Source organism: Phyllostomus discolor, chromosome 2 (assembly GCF_004126475.2).
Source record: "Phyllostomus discolor isolate MPI-MPIP mPhyDis1 chromosome 2, mPhyDis1.pri.v3, whole genome shotgun sequence".
Taxonomy (NCBI): Eukaryota; Metazoa; Chordata; class Mammalia; order Chiroptera; family Phyllostomidae; genus Phyllostomus; species Phyllostomus discolor.
In genome coordinates, this window is record NC_040904.2 from 177395927 (window position 1) to 177415293 (window position 19367).

Genomic DNA, 19367 nt, shown 5'->3' on the forward strand with positions numbered 1-19367 from the left:
TATTGAAATTGATGGGAAGTCATCAAGGAAGAAACATGACTCTGACGGCAACGTGGAGAATGAGTTAAAGAGGGGCACAATGAAGCAATCAGAGACATCGTATCGCTAGGCACTTTTGCACTCAAGTGAAGGGTGTTGCCCCATTTGGAGCCTGCAGAGGGGACAGCTTTCGGGCAGGTAAGTTTTCTGCCATGTATATATATTTTACTCTCTCGATTGAACCCAGTTAATGGAACGAATCTATCTTAGATATATTTTGCCCACATATGTAATCAGAACTCTCCTTTTTGGTTAACCTCAGGAAAAACTAGCTCCTTAATATTTTTAGGCCATTGAAGTTGTGGGGCCAGATAGGGCCATAGTGGGCTTTTCACTACTTTTCTGAGGAGGTCTGGAAATTTTTCAGAAAACTCAGGCATGTAATTAGTGTCTCTGATCTATTTCCAGAGATACATTGTAAATATCAATTTACATTTGTCTCTTTATCAGGTTGTAAATTCCTTCATAGTAACCCGCATCCAACTCATGCCCTTACAATGGGGTGCCTAAATATTTCGATACTCTGTTTAAAAAGTATGTTGAACGGACATTCAGTGAGTGAATGAATGATGTCTCCTACCGATCGCGGGGATCCTGCCCTGCTGTGGGCTAGAGGATCTCAGGGCTCCAACAAATTCTGCCCCGGAACACACTCAGCTGTGATGCGCACACAGCTCTCGGACTAACAAACTGCCAGCTGCCCATATACGGTCAATTGGAAGCAGCGGGAAGGAGACACCCAGGCCGTTGGTCTCCCGGGCCGGGGGGAGGGGAGGGGAGGGGAAGGGGCTGCTTTCCGTGCACAGCATGGCGGCCGCTGGCCGGTCGGCCAGAGCGGGTCCCCACGTTCCGCGCCAGAGCACCGCAGCACGCCGGCCACCGGGGGGAGCCCGCCCGCGCCTCGGCCCGGGGGAAGAGGCCGCCGTAAAGGAAGTGCCGCTTCCTCTTCTTCTCCCGCCTCCCACCGGTTGTCGTAAAAGGGTGAATGGAGAGCGAGTTGTTGGGGGTGGACAGGGCGGACAGGGGGCGCGGAGTCAGAGTGGCGCAGCAAGTGGCTGCAGGTGGCGACGGTGGCGGGGGGTGGGGAGTGAGGTAGTCCAGGGGCCGCGGAGGAGGAGCCTGAGCAGCCCTGAAGGAAAACTAAAGAAGCTGCAGTCTGGCCTACTGGTCCGGGGACCGCGGAGCCCCTGCCCGGGGAGATGGACCTCAACCGGATCATCCAAGCGCTGAAGGGCACCATCGATCCAAAGCTGCGGATCGCAGCTGAGAATGAGCTCAACCAGGTGAGGCCCGGGCCTGCGGCGCCCCCCGCTGGCTCCGGGGCTCTGCCCGTCGGGCGCCCGATTTCCACCCCCCACCCCTGGCTCCGACCGGCGCCCGCCCCCGCTCCAGGGTGCAGTGCAGTCCGGCTCCCGGGACCTCTTCTGAACATCCCCGGCACCTGTTGGCTACCTTCGCATCTTTTCTTGTGTTCCTTCCCCCGTGCAGTTTGTTCAGCCCGCTGGGTCCGCAGAAAGAAGCTTTAGCAACCTTTGCTGGTGTTTTCAGGGTGTGATTTAAGCACGCTGACTTGGGGACGGGGCTGCGAAAATTCACTTAAATTTCAAATCAGAGTTGGGCTTTTCTGCAGACACAGCCCTTTTTAGGTGCTGCTGTGGGAAACCCTGCCCAACGCTCGCTGCTGTGGGGTTGGCAGCACTGTTTTGACACTGATTGGCGGAGTTTTGTGCGCGAGCTGGGAGGTGCTGCCTGGAGAGTGCTCTAGGAAGAGGAGGCGATATTCATGGTGGTATTGCCTTCCAAAAGGCACGTGCAAAAGACGTGGTTGGAGGGTTTTCTGAAAAACGCTAAAATGTATAAGGCTCTTTTATCCCCCATCCTCTAAGTAACTAGTCTCGACCTTGTTTCCTTGTCACCGCCTAAATTTCGAAATTTTAAAGAGCCCAAACTCTAGCTTATGTTTTCCTCTAAACCTGTAGGAATGAATCAGACCTCTCACTGACAAGTACGAGTTAAGGTCTACTCCCAAGACAGAATGACAGCTGTTTGAGGTTGTGATAATCCTTAAAATATAAAGGAATATTCCTAAATTAGTGGTTTTCAAAGTGGTGCCCAGGATGAACAGCGTCAACCTCACCTGGGAATTTGTGGGAAATGCACATTTTAAGGCTTCACTCTAGACTTAAAGAATCAGAGACTCGGGATGGAACCTAATTCTGTTTTAATTAGCTAGCTAGGCGATTCTGTGCTTTCCTAAAGCGTGAGAACGACTATCCTAAGTAAATGTTTCTGTAGGAGCTCGCTAAGGTTTTCCCTGGCTGGAGCTGCCTTAACGGTGCGGGTGTGCACTGCGAATCTTTGAAATGGATTGCTTTAATGGGAAATCCGGGTGGAGTTTGGAGTGAGTGTGAATCCAGGATTTTCAACAGATAAAAGGGTGAGTGAAAACACTGACTTCTCCCAGGTTCGATTCCCAGCCAGGGTACATTCCTGGGTTGCAGGCCATAACCCCCAGCAACCACACATTGATGTTTCTCTCTCTCTCTCTCCCCCTCCCTCCCCTCCCTAAAAATAAATAAAATCTTAAAAAAAATTCAATAAAAGAAAACACTGACTTCTGTAGAGAAGGTTGAATTGAACAATAGCCTAAAGGGAAAGTATTTCTTCTCAAAAAGAAAAGGACTCCCATTTAGAATAGGGGAAAGTTAAAGTCAGTACTTGTCCCAGGCTCTGCAGAGTAGAAGCACTATATGTTGATGGGCTAGAAAAATAGTAATCCAGGGGTTGGTTAGGAGGAGCAAAGGAAGAACTGAACGTGCGGTCTACTAGTGTAAACAGAAGAGTTGGCGTCTTTGTGACCTCCTTACAGTGAGGCCAGACGTTACTTTAATGGTGTCCATAGGGATCATATCTTTGGTATCACGATGTACTTTCCTGTTTCTGTTAGCATACCTTTGTTTTGTTTCTGATTCCTCAGTATATAGGTGCAGTTGACTTTATAGAACTCGGGAAGGTAGGTGGGAGGTTCTGTAGAACTAGAAGTGAAACTTAGAACCCAGTCCTATTTTTTTCATGGTGTTTCAATTCAAATTCATTACATCCTCACTCTGCCTTTCCCCATATTCACCCAAGTCATCACAGACCACAGTTTCCTCTGTAACTTCTAAAAGCATATTGCTGTGCCACGTTTTAGCATTTATATTTTATATAATGCTTTGGATTGTAATATGCCTTAAGTATTTTTTCGAATCTCCTGTAAGTAGAAGGCTAAATTATGTCATAATTTACATAAAACAGTAAAACATGGTATGTTGGGTGTTGGGTTTTGTATACTTGTCCTTTAGCATCCTGCTCTGTTGGGTAAACAGGTGGGTAATTGGCCGTAAGTGATTAGGGACCAGCTCAGTTACTTTAGTCTGGGTTGCCCCCTCAGCAAATATGCTCTGCATAGGAAATGGGGGCATCTTCTGCAGAGTACTGATTGGTTTGTCAGTGGCCATTTAGGAGAGGAAAGCAGCTTCAAAATATAATAGCCTGAATTCCACAGGATAAATTCTTATTTGGAGTTATGTTTTTCTTTAGCCTATTTCTGTTACCAGTGACTGGTTCTTTGCCTGCTATTTGTGATATTGTTTGTATGGGAAAATGCATTTTCACTTTTATCTCAGGATATTAAGAATGCTTCCTGTACGTATTCTTCACCATCTCCAGACCCAGAAGCCCCCGTAGCAGCAGCACAGAGAAGTAGGAATGGGTGGATATCTTGCTCCAGTAACTCATCCAGAGAAGTGTTTTCTTTTAATAAATAATTCTCCACATGGCCTAAACAAGGAAATAAAATATGTGCTTTTATTGCCAAGCTTTTATTTCTGCTTTTCCATGCATCTGTGGTATCATTTTTATTGCCCTTTAAGGAGTTTGCTTATATGAATAACATATTTATTGAGTTATATTAAAGGGACTAGTATAAGACTCTGCTCTCATACAACTTGCATTCCAGTGGGGGATACAGACAGGTAAATAATATAACTTCAGGTCGTAAGTGTTCTACTGAGAGTAAAGCTCTAGAGTGTGTTGGGTTGTATAATTAGGGTGGTCGTTCTCTGAAGAAGGACATTAAGCAGAGATCTAGATGTTAAAATGAGCAGGTGAAGAACTGGGAGGGGAACAGGGAAGGGCAAGCTCAGTAGAAGCCCTCAGCTTGGCACGCCGGAGGACTGGAAAAGTTAACGTAGTGGGGGCAGTGGCACAGGGAATGGGAAAACCTAAGTTCTTTGCTTTAAATGAGTTCTCATGAAGTGCAGTATTTAGCTAAGCAAGTAAACTCTTTATTTTCAGAAAACTTCAAAATGTCTTTTTTTTTTTCCACCCTTAGACATTGGATGCCTAAGGTGGAAAAGGAAATTGGATAAATATTTGTGAGGAAAGTAGTATGAGAATGCATCTTAATTTACCACCGAATGTTTTAGCTGGCCAAATTAACATAGATTGAATCAAGACTGGAAGGAAAAGACAAAAAGTGCAGAAGTTCTTTGAAATGTAAACAGTTACAAAAAGAGGAGTTTCAGAATGTGTAAAATGGCAACAATGTTGAACTAAAAGTCTCCACAATGACTATTTTCAAATAAGTAGCATTAATCTAAGTTTAAAGCTTATTTTGTACTTATGTGTAATAAGATTTTTAAATAAATACTAAACTATATAGATTAGAACTAAGCTTTAGAGATATTTGATTCACTGTAAGATCTTCAAGTATCTCAAAAGTTATAGGCTCAAGTTATTTTATAATGTAAATATAGGTAGTATAGAAGAGTGGGCTAAATCTGTATTAATTTTGACTCCCGTAAATTGCTGTTAAAAGAAATGTTTTCTTTAAAACTACTTTAAAAATCTGGTGGTTTCAATTACAGATAAAACAGGACTTATTTCATATGTAACAGATTTAAGATTCTGAGGTTTATATAGGATGAAAGAAAGAACAATTATAAGATAATTTAGAATTTTACTGAAGAATACAGAAAGGTTTGGAAAGCATAATATTCTTAGACGGAAATGACCAATATTTAGAAGATACCAGTTTTCTCCAATTTTTTTAGTCAAACACTTATCATAATAAATGCTATTATAAATAAATGGACATGCTCTTGGGAGACGGTAAGATGAATGGCCTCTCCATATCATTTGTCCAGTTTTATTTTTTTCAAAGTATATTTTATTGATCATGCTATTACAGTTTTCCCATTTTTTTTCTTCCCGTTATTCCCCTCTGACCTGCACACACTTCCCTCCAACCAGCATTTCCCCCTGCCGTAGTTCATGTCCATGGGTCATACATATAAGTTCTTTGGCTTCTCCATTTCCCATACTATTCCTAACCTCCACCTGTCTGTTTTGTGCCTACCATTTGTGCTTATTTACTGTACCTTCCTCCCTTTTTCTCCTCCCCCTCCCGGCTGATTACTCTCAATGTGATCTCCATTCCTGTGATTCTGTTCCTGTTCTAGGTGTTTGCTTAGTTTGTTTTTGGTTGTTTTTTAGGTGCAGTTGTTCATAGTTGTAATTTTGTTGTCATTTTACTGTTCATATTTTTGATCTTCTTCTTTTTCTTAGATAAGTCCCTTTAACATTTCATATAGTAAGGGCTTGGTGATGAAGAACTCCTTTAACTTGGCCTTATCTGGGAAGCACTTTATCTGCCCTTCCATTCTAAATGATAGCTTTGCTGGATAGAGTAATCTTGCATGTAGGTCCTTGCCTTTCATGACTTTTAATCTTTCCAGCTGCTTCTTGCCTGCAAAATTTCTTTTGAGAAATCTGCTGACAGTCTTATGGGAATTCCTTTGTAGGTGACTGTGTCCTTTTCTCTTGCTGCTTTTAAGATTCTTTCCTTATCTTTCATCTTGGGTAATGTACTTATGACGTGCCTTGGTGTGTTCCTCCTTGGGTCTGACTTCTTGGGACTCTCTGGGCTTCCTGGATTTCCTGGAAGTCTATTTCCTTTGCCAGGTTGGGGAAGTTCTCCTTCATTATTTGTTCAAATAAGTTTTTAGTTTCTTGCTCTTCAGTTTCTTGGCACCACTATGATTCAGATGTTGGAATGTTTAATGTTGCCCCAGAGGTTCCTAAGCCTCTCCTTGTTTTTTTTTTTGAATTCTTGTTTCTTCATTCTGTCCTGATTGGATGTTTATTTCTTCCTTCTGGTCCAAATGATTGATTTGAGTCCCAGTTTCCTTCCCTTCACTATTGGTTCCCTGTACATTTTTCTTTATTTCACTTTGCATAGCCTTCATTTCTTCTTTTTATGACCATACTCAACCATTTCTGTGAGCATCCTGATTACCAGTGTTTTGAACTGTGCATTGGATAGGTTGGATATCTCTTTGTTGCTTAGTTGTTTTTCTGGACTTTTGAACTGTTTTTTTTTCACTTAGACTACATTTCTTTGTCTGGGCACACCTGTTACATCGAAAGGGCTGGAACCTTAGGTATTCAGCCAGGACGGGGCATTGTGGCACTGTATGTGGGGGAGGGGTCTGAGAGGCAACAATGCCATTTGCTCAGCTCTCAGCTGGCTTGTTAGTCACTTTCCCTTCAACCCACAAGCAAATTGGGACCTTCTTGTGCTGATCCCTAGGTGGGTGGTTTTGTGGATGTTCTAGGACCTTGTGGGTCTCTCCAACGAACTCTCCTGTGAGGCTGGGAGTTTCTCCCACTGTCACAACCCTCACAGGTTTTTATAGCCGGAGGTTTTGAGGCTTTCTTTTCCCGTGCTGGAAGCCTGGGTTGTTCAGTCTGTCTCACTCCCCAGTTTCTTCTGGTTTATTTGCACGTAACTGTGGGACTGCCCAGTCTTCCAGCTGCCACCTTGCTGTGGGCCCTCTCCACCCCAGCTGCCCGTCTCTGCCTCTCCTACCAGTCTGGATGAATGTTTCTTCTTTAACTTCTTGGTTGTCAGACTTCCATACAGTTAATTTTCTGGCAGTTCTGGTTGTTTTTTGTTTTTAAATTTGTTGTCCTTCTTTAAGTTGTACAAGGAGGCCAAGTGTATCTACCTATGCCTCCGTCTTGGCTGGAAGTCTCCATTTGTCCAGCTTTAACCTTACTGAGAATTATGAGTCTTTTCTGGGAATGTCAGAGGGAAAGGCCAAGTACAAGCTCTGGGGATGTGGCAGGGTTGTAATATAGTCTAGGTACCAGATAGCTGGTGGAAATACATTCAGAAGGAATGGGGTTGTTCTGTATTTTTTCGTGCTTTCAAAGTTACCCTGGCCAACCTCAAGAGTACGTCAAAGTAGAACATGTCCGAGGGGTGAAATGGCCCAGGCAGCAGGCACTTCACCAGCACAGGCTCACTGGGGCATTGTTAAGTTTAAAAGATGCTCCAGCACCGGAGGGCCTCCTGTTGTCAGCTCTTTTAGTCACAGGGCTCCAGTCCCTCTCCACAGCCCATGCACAGCTGTCTAATGCTATCTTGTCCATTTTCTTCTGTGTTGGAGCTTCTGTTTTCTGTAGCTTATGTTTTTCTGTTTTTGGTTTGTCAAAAATAACAAACAATTGGAGCACAAATAAGCTGGGAAGAAACACTTGCAATGTATAGGTCAAATGAAAGGTTGAGATTGTAAATCATAAATAGCTCTAAGAATTTATTAAGACTAAAACAGATATTCCATTTACAGAAGGATAAAGAGAATAAGGAATTTGTAGAAAAACAAACAGCCAACAAACAGGGAAAATTCAACATAGAGGAAATGCAATGTAAAATATGAGTAAGGTTTTAAAATTTTTGAAGGAATGATAATCTCTATATTGGATAGATGGACACACTCTCATGCTACTGTTGTACTGTAAATTGCCACACCCTTTCTGGAGAGCGTTTTGACCATATATATGAAAACAAACAAACAAAATATTCATGCTCTTTTATTCATGAATTTATTCTAAGTAAATTTTTTTGACTTGAAGTATTTTAATAATCTTTATTTTGGAGAGTTTCTCTCACTTTAAAAGTTTTATTTATGGTAGTATATGTAGTAACAGGTGCTAATATTTACTCACTTATATTGCCCTGTTTTATAAAGTATTTCTTTGTAATTTCAGTCCTACAAGATTATCAATTTTGCCCCCAGTTTACTTCGGATTATAGTCTCTGACCATGTGGAATTCCCAGTTCGCCAGGCAGGTGAGTTGGTTTTTTATCCTTTATAAGTTTATTTATAGTGAAGGTAAAAATAGAGTTTTATTTTAATTCTAAATATGTGTAATTTCTTGAAAAAATTGGAAATGCACAAAGAGTATTTCTAATGGTTTATAAACATCACTTTCTGCCCTGGCCAGGTGGCTCGGTTGGAGCTTCGTCCCGCACACCAAAAGGTTGTGGGTTCTCTCCTGGTCGGTGTGTATGGGAGGCAACTGATTGGTGTTTTGCCTGTACATCGATGTTTCTCTCTGTCTCTCTGCACCCCTCCTCTAAAATCAATAAACAGACACATGGACAAAACCAAGGGGGAGGGTGGAAGCAAGGGAGGGAGGTGGGTTTGGCTGGGGTGGGGGGAAGTGGTGAGGGGAAATGCAGACAACTGTAATTAAAAAAAAATAAAAAAAAAATAAAATCAATAAACATATCCTCTAGCAAGGATTAAAAAATGAATAACCATAAAAAAGTAAACATTTATTTAAAAAAATATCACTTTCCTTTCCCCTGGAAACTTAGAGGCAGATACTGAGCTCTTAACTCTACCCTAGCCTTTTCCTTCCTTCTCACCCTTCTACCCAGCAATTCCTTGCCTCTGTAACTTTGCCATTTTCCCCTTTATCTTTCCTAATTTTAATAGCTTCATCTACCCCCTGCCTTTTTTTTTATGATTTCTGGTGGCTTTGCCTTTAGGCCCACGGTTTCATATCATACATTTGTGTTTGTGCATTTGAGCTCCATTTGTGCGTCAGATCGTGGAGCCAGTGCATTGCACAGGTGTTCCTGACTATGTGATTGGGGAACAGGGCTTTTCTGAAGATTTTACTTATTTATTTTCAGAGAGAGAGGAAGGGAGGGAGAAAGAGAGGGAGAGAAATATAAATGTGTGGTTGCTTCTCGCACGCCCCCCACTGGGGACCTGGCCTGCAACCCAGGCATGTGCCCTGACTGGGACTCGAACTGGCCACCCTTTGGTTCACAGCCTGTGCTCAATCCACTGAGCTACACCAGCCAGGGTGGTGTGTGGTTTTTAAAAAAATAAGCTTGTCATTAGAACCCAAAAGGTCAAAAAACGGAGAAAGCAGCCTTGGAGTATCGTGAGACCTAAAAAGATAGTAACTTTAAGATAAAGGGGGTAAAATAATAATAACTAAATAAAAAACCAAATAGTTAAAAAGGCTTTTTTAAAAAAGCCTTTAAGTGGCATTATGTAAGTGGCATATACTCACTTTGATTAATTTGGACAATATAGAAGAATACCAAGAAGAAATAAAAAAAAAATTACTCAACATTCATCTCTCAAAGGACCATCATTAAGACATTTATATGTGTTTGGGTAGAGGGATTGGTGAACAGTTTTACAGAAATGGGGTTGTATTCTACATGCTGATAAAAAATGATAAAAGTGTTTAATTTTACTTGTAATAACAGATAAAAATGTAAGGAATCATTATACTTTGAGGAAATATTTTTTATAACAATTTGTATAATTTCCTGAGAGATCCCTTTGTAGTTAAGAAAAATCTATAGAAAAACACCCATATTAGAATTATTTTTTACTTTAATAAGGTTTATAATATTTCTCTGTAAGTTTTTTTTCAAACCATTGCTCTCAGTTTTATTTAACCTTTGTTTTATAAAATAAGCTGTTCTGAAACCACATTTTGCTAAATGAAATCTGTTTTAATAACCAAAGTATTTATAGGACCATTGTGAAGTTTCCATGGAAGCTTTTTGGAAGTAATATTTTTAAAGATCTTAAAGCAATTTATTAAAGTAATATTTCCTCCTTATGTGGCATATAAAAGTTACAAAAACATAGGGTTTACACGTTAGACTGCTGTCAATCCTGCCCTGAAAGATAGCGGCCGTCAACTGTGGTGCATGGTTTTCCATGGTTTTCCAGTCCTTTTTTTTCTTCTGTAGATATGCCAGCAGGCTTTACAAAGTTACAAAGATCTGTTTATGTTACACGTGCTATTTTATAATTTCCTTTTTCTTATTCAACCTTATACTTTCGGGGATTGATCCATGTTAGTACATGTGCATATGCTTTATAACAACTATTCAGCATTTCTTTGTACACGACTACCATAGTTTATTTAAACAATTTGATATTGATGGACATTTCCTTTATTGTCCCTTTTCATTGTTTTTCTTATAGAGACAGTGCTAAAATGAGCAGCATCCTTGCACATAATATCTCTGGATGCTTGTGGGAATACTTTTATATAATAAAGTATGAGAGATGGAAATGCTAGGTCAATGCCTACTATGGATGTTAACATTCAGAACTTTGAATTTTATCACCAAATTGCTTTTGCTTGCATTTTCTGTCAACAGTGCATTAGAATGCCAGGTTACCGATATGGTCATAAAACCATTATAATCCCTTTAGAATTTGTCTTGAAAATAAAAAGCAACCTTCAGACAACAAAGATATATACATGGTAAAATCATGGACTGACTTATAACTTAGCCATTAAATACTGTTAATTTTATAACAAAATATTTTTATTAATGGGACACCATACAAGATAGTCTATATAAAAGGCATACTGTGAGATTTATAATGGTAAGATTTTCCATTTTTGCTGGCTGTCATGTTTAACATTGAAGAGATTAGCCTTTCGTGCCCTGTAAAGCCGAATGAAAGTCATCTTTTTGTTGCTGCTACATTAGCATTTTTTTCTCTAACTTAGCTGCCATTTACTTGAAGAATATGGTGACACAGTACTGGCCAGACCGAGAACCTCCACTGGGAGAAGCAGTATTTCCATTCAACATTCATGAAAATGATCGCCAGCAAATACGTGATAACATTGTGGAAGGAATAATTCGGTCTCCAGATTTAGTGAGGTACGTTATACCATATCTGTATGATTAGTAGGGGAAAACACAAAAGTGTATATGGATGGGGGAGGTTGGATTTAATCATCAGCCTCAAATTTCATTGGTAAGCTAATGAAGACAGGCACTCAAAGAATATTTTTTCACTTGTTTGTCTTTAAGCTAATGAAGACAGGCACTCAAAGAATATTCTTTCACTTGTTTGTCTTTATGTAATCCTTTGCAACATTTTGGGAAAGATTTAGTTGCTTTAAATTGCCACAAAAAAGAATTAAGGCAAAAATCATATTTGATTAAAGTTGTGTAAATCCCCACTATGTAAATAACTTGTGTTCTTAGTTATGATCTCTTGACTTTTTCCTGTCTGCTTTTCTTTTTCCTGACTTGGGAAATTGACTTTTGGAAGTTTTTAACCTACCACTTTTCTTAACACTTAACCTATCTTTTCATTCATTTTTGTGAACCGAGTATCTTTTCCTTTGGAGCAGACAGGATAGAGTAGGCATAAACTAGAAGAATTGTTGGTGGTTTTTCACATTCACCTCAGGTGATGTCCAGGAGAACTTGGTGTGGTGCTGGAAATCTTCTTGACCCCCACTGTCTGGTATTTAGCCATGTGACGTACTTGGTATTGAGTGCTTGAAATGTGTCCAGTGTAACTGAGGGGCTGAACTTTAATTGAACTTTGATAAATTTAAAGTGTGACCAGGTAGCTAGTGGCTGCCCCTATCTGTTGGACAGCACAGCTGTAAAGTCAAACAAAGTTTGCAATCTTAAGAGAGGAGAAACAAACTCTTTGCAACTCGAGCTAGTAATTAGATTTTTTTTGAAAATAGAGGAGGGAAATTGATGAAAGTGAGGTAGGGGAATGAAATTGTTTAATGTCAAGAGATTAGATGCAGCTTTTTCCCTCGGGTGTCCCCTGCACACTATGACATAAGCAGGAGAAAGGGAAGAAAGTGTGAGGAGGGAGAAGGAACATTGAAGTCTTCTTTGTACAGTTATTTTGTCTGTTGAGAGGAGAAATAGGTTTACTGATTAAAGAAAATCACCATTGTTCTCATGGTTGCCCACATGCCAGCCTGGGCAGTGGCTCTCGCCCATGGTGTCATCACGGATCCACGTCTTGTTGGAATATCAGGATTTTCAAGTATCTCCGAGTTGCGCAGTTCTTCTGCATGGTGTTGTGTGAAAGGAGGGCTGTTCATAGCCATCCTTTGCTTGGCTGGAATGAAAAAATGTTGGGAGGGTCAACATGATGAGGAAATTTTAAAAACCGAAAAGTTTCAGTACAGATTTGATGTGTTGGTTGTTTAGGAACAGCTGCTGGTGACACAGGGGGACCCCTTTATCTTTATAATGAGACAGTTCTTTGTGGCTTGCCTTCTTTTATGTCTTGAAGACTTAGCTTTAATCACTTTTGAAGAAATATTCTTAAAGTTTATTTAAGAGTATTGCAAAGAAAAATTTTCAAATAGATTTGGTAACATACAGGAAAGGCATTATTTTGTGTGTTTCATTTCAGTGAATTCAAGTTGTTGGCTGTTCGACTCAACATGCACATGCACTTTTTTGTTTTATTTTTCATTGTGGAATCCTAATTAGTCAGGCTCCCTTTCTCACTATTTGCAAATGACCATGTGAAGACATATTGGTAGTTTAGAGAAGAGAAAACTTTTTCCTCATTTTCTTTTTAATACCACTTATGGTTGGGATCCTGTTGATGAAATGATTACTGACCTCACATCTTTTATTGTTTGGCTTTGTGGTTTTATGAAAGGGATCCTTTTTTTTTCCTCTTTTATGTTTTTCCTGTGGCTTTTTTTCTTTATGTTTTTGAGAATAGCTCTTAGATTTCCTCTCCAGAAATTCCCAGCTTCTTTCTTATACTTAAAGGACAACATTGAGTATTTCAGGAAGCTTAGATAGATAGGTGCAGCATTCTGTGTTGGCTGTTAAGTGAAAATGGATGCTTCAAGGTCTCTGCTCACAGACATGCTTCCCACCATTCTGTAGGCCTCTGTTTTACGTACCATTCTACATTTTTAGGCTAAGTTTGACTACTTGAAATGTATAACACTTTATTTGTTTGTTTTCCTCTTAGGCTATGGTAACCAAAATACAAAATATAACAAGCTGGGAGATTCTGCAGAGCTAAATACATAGGTTTTTTTTTCTTTTTGAAAAACTGTAATGAACTTATTTTAAATCCTTTCTTCCCAAAACTGTATTAAGGATAAAACAGTTTGAAAGGTTGTATTTATTTATTTTAGGAAATGACCTGTTTGTTCTCTTTATATACAATTAAATTGAGGTATTGAGGAGTTTTTTTCTCCATAGTTCTGTTTTTTGTCCTTCTACCCCAGATATATAACTATATAATGTAGGTAAATTAAAGTTAGAGTGCTTTTATGTAAATAAAATATTAGAGGTCTTTGAAACCTGATACTTATTAACTACTTAGATTTTGGACTTTCTTCCCGCACCTTATAGAGTCCAGTTGACAATGTGTCTCCGTGCCATCATTAAATACGATTTCCCTGGTCACTGGCCAGCGGTAGTCGACAAGATAGACTATTACCTGCAGTCTCAGAGCAGCGGAAGCTGGCTTGGCAGTTTATTGTGCCTGTATCAGCTGGTGAAGACATATGAGTAAGTTGATCTCTGTTGGGTGAAGATACCAGCCTTGTGTCATTTAGGAAGAACTAAATTGCATAGAGGGTTCTGCTGTGGGTGTTCTATGGAATCAGGTTAATTTGGCAAGTGGTAGGTGAAGCACAGTTAAACATGTTTATTTATTACAGTTATTTAAAGAACTTTTAGTCTGCCAGTGTACATTGCTGATCTCTGAGGCAGTGATGTGATAATGCAGTGCTTTTCAAAATTTTTTGTTAATTTCAGGTGGTCATTTATTAACAGCTTTCCTTGGAAACTCTGATATAGAGGCACCTTAGCATTTGTCTTTAAGTGAACACCTTAAGTACACCAAGTATTAATATTTACTTTTTGGATGCAAAATAGAAAATGTTAAAGTTTCTTTGCTAGTGACTTTCTTTTCTATAAAAATTGCTTGGGAGGTGGGGACAGGTGTCACATTTAATTGCATTACTTTCCTTTTTCTAAGAGGATTGCTACTTGTGCATGAAGAGTCCTGTACTATTTACAAACTAGTTAGTTCATACTCATACTCTGTAGGATTTTTAGAAGATATTTTAGATTTGTAGCAGTTGAAGTATCTAAGAGCACATAAGTTTGTAAACTATTTTTATTTTTCAATTTAGGATAGTTCAAGATAAAATGTTTTTACCCACATTACTTGTTATATAATAGGAGTGTCTATTTAAACAGACATATCAACTTGTGTTTAATAGGAAGAATTGTGGTATGATGAAAATTAATTTAAGGAGTAGAAAAGTTTATTTAGGAAAGTTACAAAATAGTCTTGGATTCTTTTAAACTAGTCCAGTTTTTTCTGGAAAGATTTTTAGTTTCTGCCTAAAACAGTGATGTGCTCTCTTAACGTTCTCCCAAGTTTATTCTAACAATCCAAACAGAAAATGCAAGCCAATGGTTGGGATGTTTTTGTTTTCTTAGCTTTATATAACTTAAAAAATATATATATATATTCATTATTTATAGTTCTTTTATAGGGGAAACTATTTGTATCTCTTTTTGTCTTTGCTCATGTAGATACAAGAAAGCAGAGGAAAGAGAACCTCTTATAGTGGCAATGCAAATATTTCTGCCTCGTATTCAACAGCAAATCATGCAGCTCCTTCCCGATTCCTCACATTACTCTGTTTTGCTCCAGAAACAGATTCTGAAAATCTTCTATGCACTTGTTCAGGTGAGTTTCTGTTGTAGAAGACAAATGTGGTGCCATGCTGTCTGCCTGACACATGAAGAGTGCTCAGGTAGTGTCAGTTACTGGTAAAAATTATGTATTCTCACAGGTAGTTCTTTTAAAAAACTCCTTATGAGAAAACAGGCTCACAGAAATTAACTTGACAGTCCAAAGTTATCTGAGTGGCAGAGCTGCGATTCAGGGCTTGCATGCCTTTTACTCCAGTGTCTGAAGTGCTGGGTGTGGAAGAACCAGGGTAGCTGACTGCCCTGGAACCCGATGACGTCACTCATCTGTCCATAGCGTTCTGCCTGTAGATTAGTTGTGGTTACAGAAGAAGAGGAAGGAAAGGAAGAGCCTTCCTCTTTATTGGGAAATCTTATTGATGGTAGTTTCTTTGCATGTGACCTAATTTAAAGCTAATAAAGAAGATTTTGTGCCTCATTTTTATTCATTTAAAATACTTCCTTTTTCTTATCTAAAGGGTATAAAGAATATTAATGTGGGAACCTAAAAAATAATTAGAAGAAGGTGGAGATGATAAAGTGTTTTAAATATAAAAACATTTAAAATTTAATCCTTGAAAGTCTTGGGTAAATTATTTAGATCTGGGTAGAGGAAGGATAATTATTGTCGGTCTAAACTGTTTGATGATGAATGAATTAAACCTCCCTTACATGCTTTTTAGTAAAATTAGTGATGGCAAGAAGGTAGTTTTGTCCAGCCAGAGAGCCAAGATAGTTCGGTTTTGCTCTTGGCTTCATGTGTGACTTAAATATTTTTATACTGTTTCAGAGTATTTTGCTTCAGTAAAGATTTATATTTTAAAACCTGTCTTTTAAACTTTTAATGGAGACAGTTTGAGGCAGATTTTGTTTTCTGCTCAACATTTTCTTGGGGAGAGAGGGGAGGGAGAGGAAGACAAACCTGTGACGAGCAACGAAACTTGGATACTAGGAAGATATATTCTCCACCCTGTATTTTTTCTTTTTTAAAGTAATGGGAAAGGATGATTCATGGTGCCTTTGCTTTTTCTTTAAAGTGGTGTTCAGAAGTTTTCCTCAGGAATATCACTTTACTCTGAAGCAAACATTTTTCATTCAGTGAGATGCCATTAGATGTACTAATATTTCATTTATTCTGAGGTCAGAATTCCCTCTCCCACTGGGAGAAGTATAACCAGGAATCAGGAAGTATGACAGAGGCCGATGAAATAATTTTCCTCAAGCCTCTACCTCTACTTGAGCTGTGAGGGCAAAGTCCAAAACGTTTATTTTCTCAACGTATACATGCGAAAACCCTAAAAGACCAATGAAAATCTCAACATTTTAAACCATTTTTGTAATCTATTATATGCTACTAAAGAAATATGCTCCCACTGGGTATCCTGGCAGCAAGGATTTAGAAGGCTTTAACAGGGATAATTACAGTGATAATGCACTTATTTATTTGAAAAGTATGATACAATTCATTTGACTTTGTTCAAGCATTTATTAAATATTGTGCACAGCATTTGGGTGTTTCATACATACTTCAGAACTCAGTTTGTCCAAAGGTGAACTCATTGTCACTTTCCCCAACCCTCAGCCTGCCCCTCCTCTGTTCCCTCTCTCAAGCCCGAACTCCCCACTGCACTTAGAATAGAGTGTGAACGTCTTTTATTCATTCATTCATTCATTTTTAGAGAGAGGGTAAGGGAGGGAGAAAGAGAGGGAGAGAAATATCAATGTGTGCTTGCTTCTCACATATCCCCCACTGGGGACCTGGCCCTCAACCTGGGCATGTGCCCAGACTGGGACTTGAACTGGTGACCCCTTGGTACGAGGGCTGGCATTCAGTCCACTGAGCCACACTAACCAGGGCTGAACTTCTTAATATGGTTTATAAAACCCTTCATCTCTCCACCTTTTCTTTTACCATTTTCACCTTTGTACTTTACACTTCAGCCATACTGAAATTCTTTCAGCTTTATGAATATGTCATGCCCTTTCTTCTGAGCCTTTAAAATACTAAATTTCTACCTGGAGTACTCTTCTTCCCCCTTATACTCTGGCCGATTTGTGCTCTTTCTCCATGTTTCAGCTCACACTTCCTTCTTCCAGAAAGTGGTTCCTGATACTACCAGGCTGGGTTAGTGGTTATCTTGTGTACTGCTCTTATCCGTACACGGCATCACGCCACAGGGTAATTCCTTGCTTGTACACGTTGTTTTCCCCAACCAGAGTGTGAGGGCAGAGACTATGTCTCTTACTTATTGTCACGTCCTTAGCACGTAGCAGGTTTGGGAATGCGTGGACGCTAAGTCAGTGTTGCTCATCTCCCTTCCCTCACAGTGCAGCAAGGGGAACCCACAGTCATAGAGTGGCTGTGGTATTATGCCTCAAGTGTAGAGGAATATGGTTGAAGAAAATGTTTCTTGAGGTAAAGATTTTCATTAAAGTGGTTAAAATGAATTCTCACCACAGGACAGGTAGTTATGTGAGGTGATAGAAGTGTTAACAGCTTATTGTGGTAATCATTTCTTAGTATATACGTGTATCAGATCATCATCTTATGTCCCTAAAATACAGGCTCACAATGTTGTGTGTCAGTTATATCTCAATGGAATTGGAGAAGGAGTGGTCGAAACAAAGAGTTTGACAAAGGGGTAAATGGTAAAAATCACTTATCTGGAATCTCATGCTGAGTAAATGAGACCTTACTGTATTAAAAATATTTTGTTTTCATTTTAAAAAGTAGCTCAGAGAAGTAATTCATGGCATGTGTATTTTTAGATTTTAGAATTTTAATTTGCACACATATGTTAATACGTCTATTTTAAATTAAAATTTTAGGTTGAACCATATGAAATTACTATTTTCATGGTCAAATGTTAGCCATTCCATGTATTTCAACCTTCCAGTATAGATGAAATTGCTGATTTTTTTTTTTTGAGTGGAGGAGCTATTGCCTGACGGTGATGTTCTTCTGTTTCAGTATGCATTGCCTCTTCAATTGGTGAATAACCAAACCATGACGGTGTGGATGGAGATCTTTCGAACTATTATTGACAGGACAGTTCCTCCCGTAAGACAGAGCTTCTGTTCTTAAGAAAACTTGGGAAAACTTGGGCTTGGAGTACTTGTAGTAGACTGATTCCAGCCTATTTGGAAAAAAAAGTTACTACTGTAGTAAAAATAATTACTAATACATAGTCAGTTTTATATTCAGGAATATTTATAGTCAGGAATATTCAGGTAAGCAAAACTAATAAAATAACTATTTAATTCCTACTAAAATGATTAAAAATTTTTGAAAATTGGTATTTATTCCTCTAGCCTTTTTTCTTTGTGTCTGTATGTAACCATATTTTACTTGTAAAAATAGTATATGTAGTTACTGTTTTGAAATTTATTTTTCACTTAAAATCTTTTATAAGTATTTTTGTGATTATGAATGTTTTTATGGTGTCAGTTTTGTTGAATGCTTCATTTGCTGGATGTTTAGATTGTTTTAGTTTTTTAGTGTTTTAACTATAAGGATATAGTTAAATTTTTATACACATACATGATTATTTTCTTTGGATAGATTCCTTCTAGAAGTGTTTAAAGCTTTGACAGATCTTGCAAAGTATTCTCCAGAATCATTGCACTGGCCTATACTTTAATAAACAGTAACAGAATATCTTTTATGTAAAATTCTAAGTTTGTCAGTTTGACAAGTAAAAGATAGCATCTCATTTTTATCTGCAATAATAATGATGCTATAATGATCAAATTAACTGAAATAATCAAATTATATTAAAATATATAAAATATTTTAAGATATAAGATTGTCTTCAGATACACAGTATTTTTTCTCTTATTTCTATCTCGGGACATACTGTGTTTAAGTTTAATTTATCTACCTTAATGCATAGAACATTTGCGTTTTTGCAAATATACACTTGTGTTACCATCACCCAAATATAGGACCTTTTTGTTATCGCAGAGTTTCCTTGCGTCATATGATATTTTGTATTTGTTTTCTGCCTATGGGCCTTTTGTTTGGGCCTTTTGAAAAATAGGATATAGATGTGAACAACAGCATTGGCTAGTTGAAATTTGCTTATTTAATTCCTGGCTGGCAATCTATAAGTAGGAATTTGCATTTGTACGGCAATCTAAATTCAGAATTAATATTAATCTATAGCAAGATTTATTCTCCCTCTGTTATTCACATAAACCCTTTTATTATGCAGACATTTAATCTGGGTGTGTTTGTCCTCTTAGGAGACCCTGCAAATTGATGAGGATGATAGACCAGAGCTAGTCTGGTGGAAGTGTAAGAAGTGGGCTCTGCATATTGTAGCTCGTCTTTTTGAACGGTAATGCTGTTTATTAGATTTATGATCTTATGGTCCATATTTCAGTATTGGATATAATAAAATTGGATAGGTCTTTTGATTGTCCACAGAATATGGTT

The 19367-nt window shown here is 38.7% G+C and overlaps 1 protein-coding gene across 1 annotated transcript in view; it reads left to right on the plus strand.

Annotated features, from left to right (window-relative positions):
* Window positions 1-870: 870 nt before the first annotated feature.
* The window catches only part of IPO8 (importin 8), a 57254-nt gene continuing 38757 nt past the window's right edge, over window positions 871-19367 (plus strand). The window contains exons 1-7 of the mRNA XM_028531757.1: window positions 871-1322; window positions 8137-8218; window positions 10933-11089; window positions 13574-13732; window positions 14771-14927; window positions 17901-17990; window positions 19175-19269. Coding sequence (XP_028387558.1) covers window positions 1239-1322; window positions 8137-8218; window positions 10933-11089; window positions 13574-13732; window positions 14771-14927; window positions 17901-17990; window positions 19175-19269 — 824 coding nt within the window. The 5' untranslated portion in view covers window positions 871-1238. The remainder of the gene's footprint in view (window positions 1323-8136; window positions 8219-10932; window positions 11090-13573; window positions 13733-14770; window positions 14928-17900; window positions 17991-19174; window positions 19270-19367) is intronic.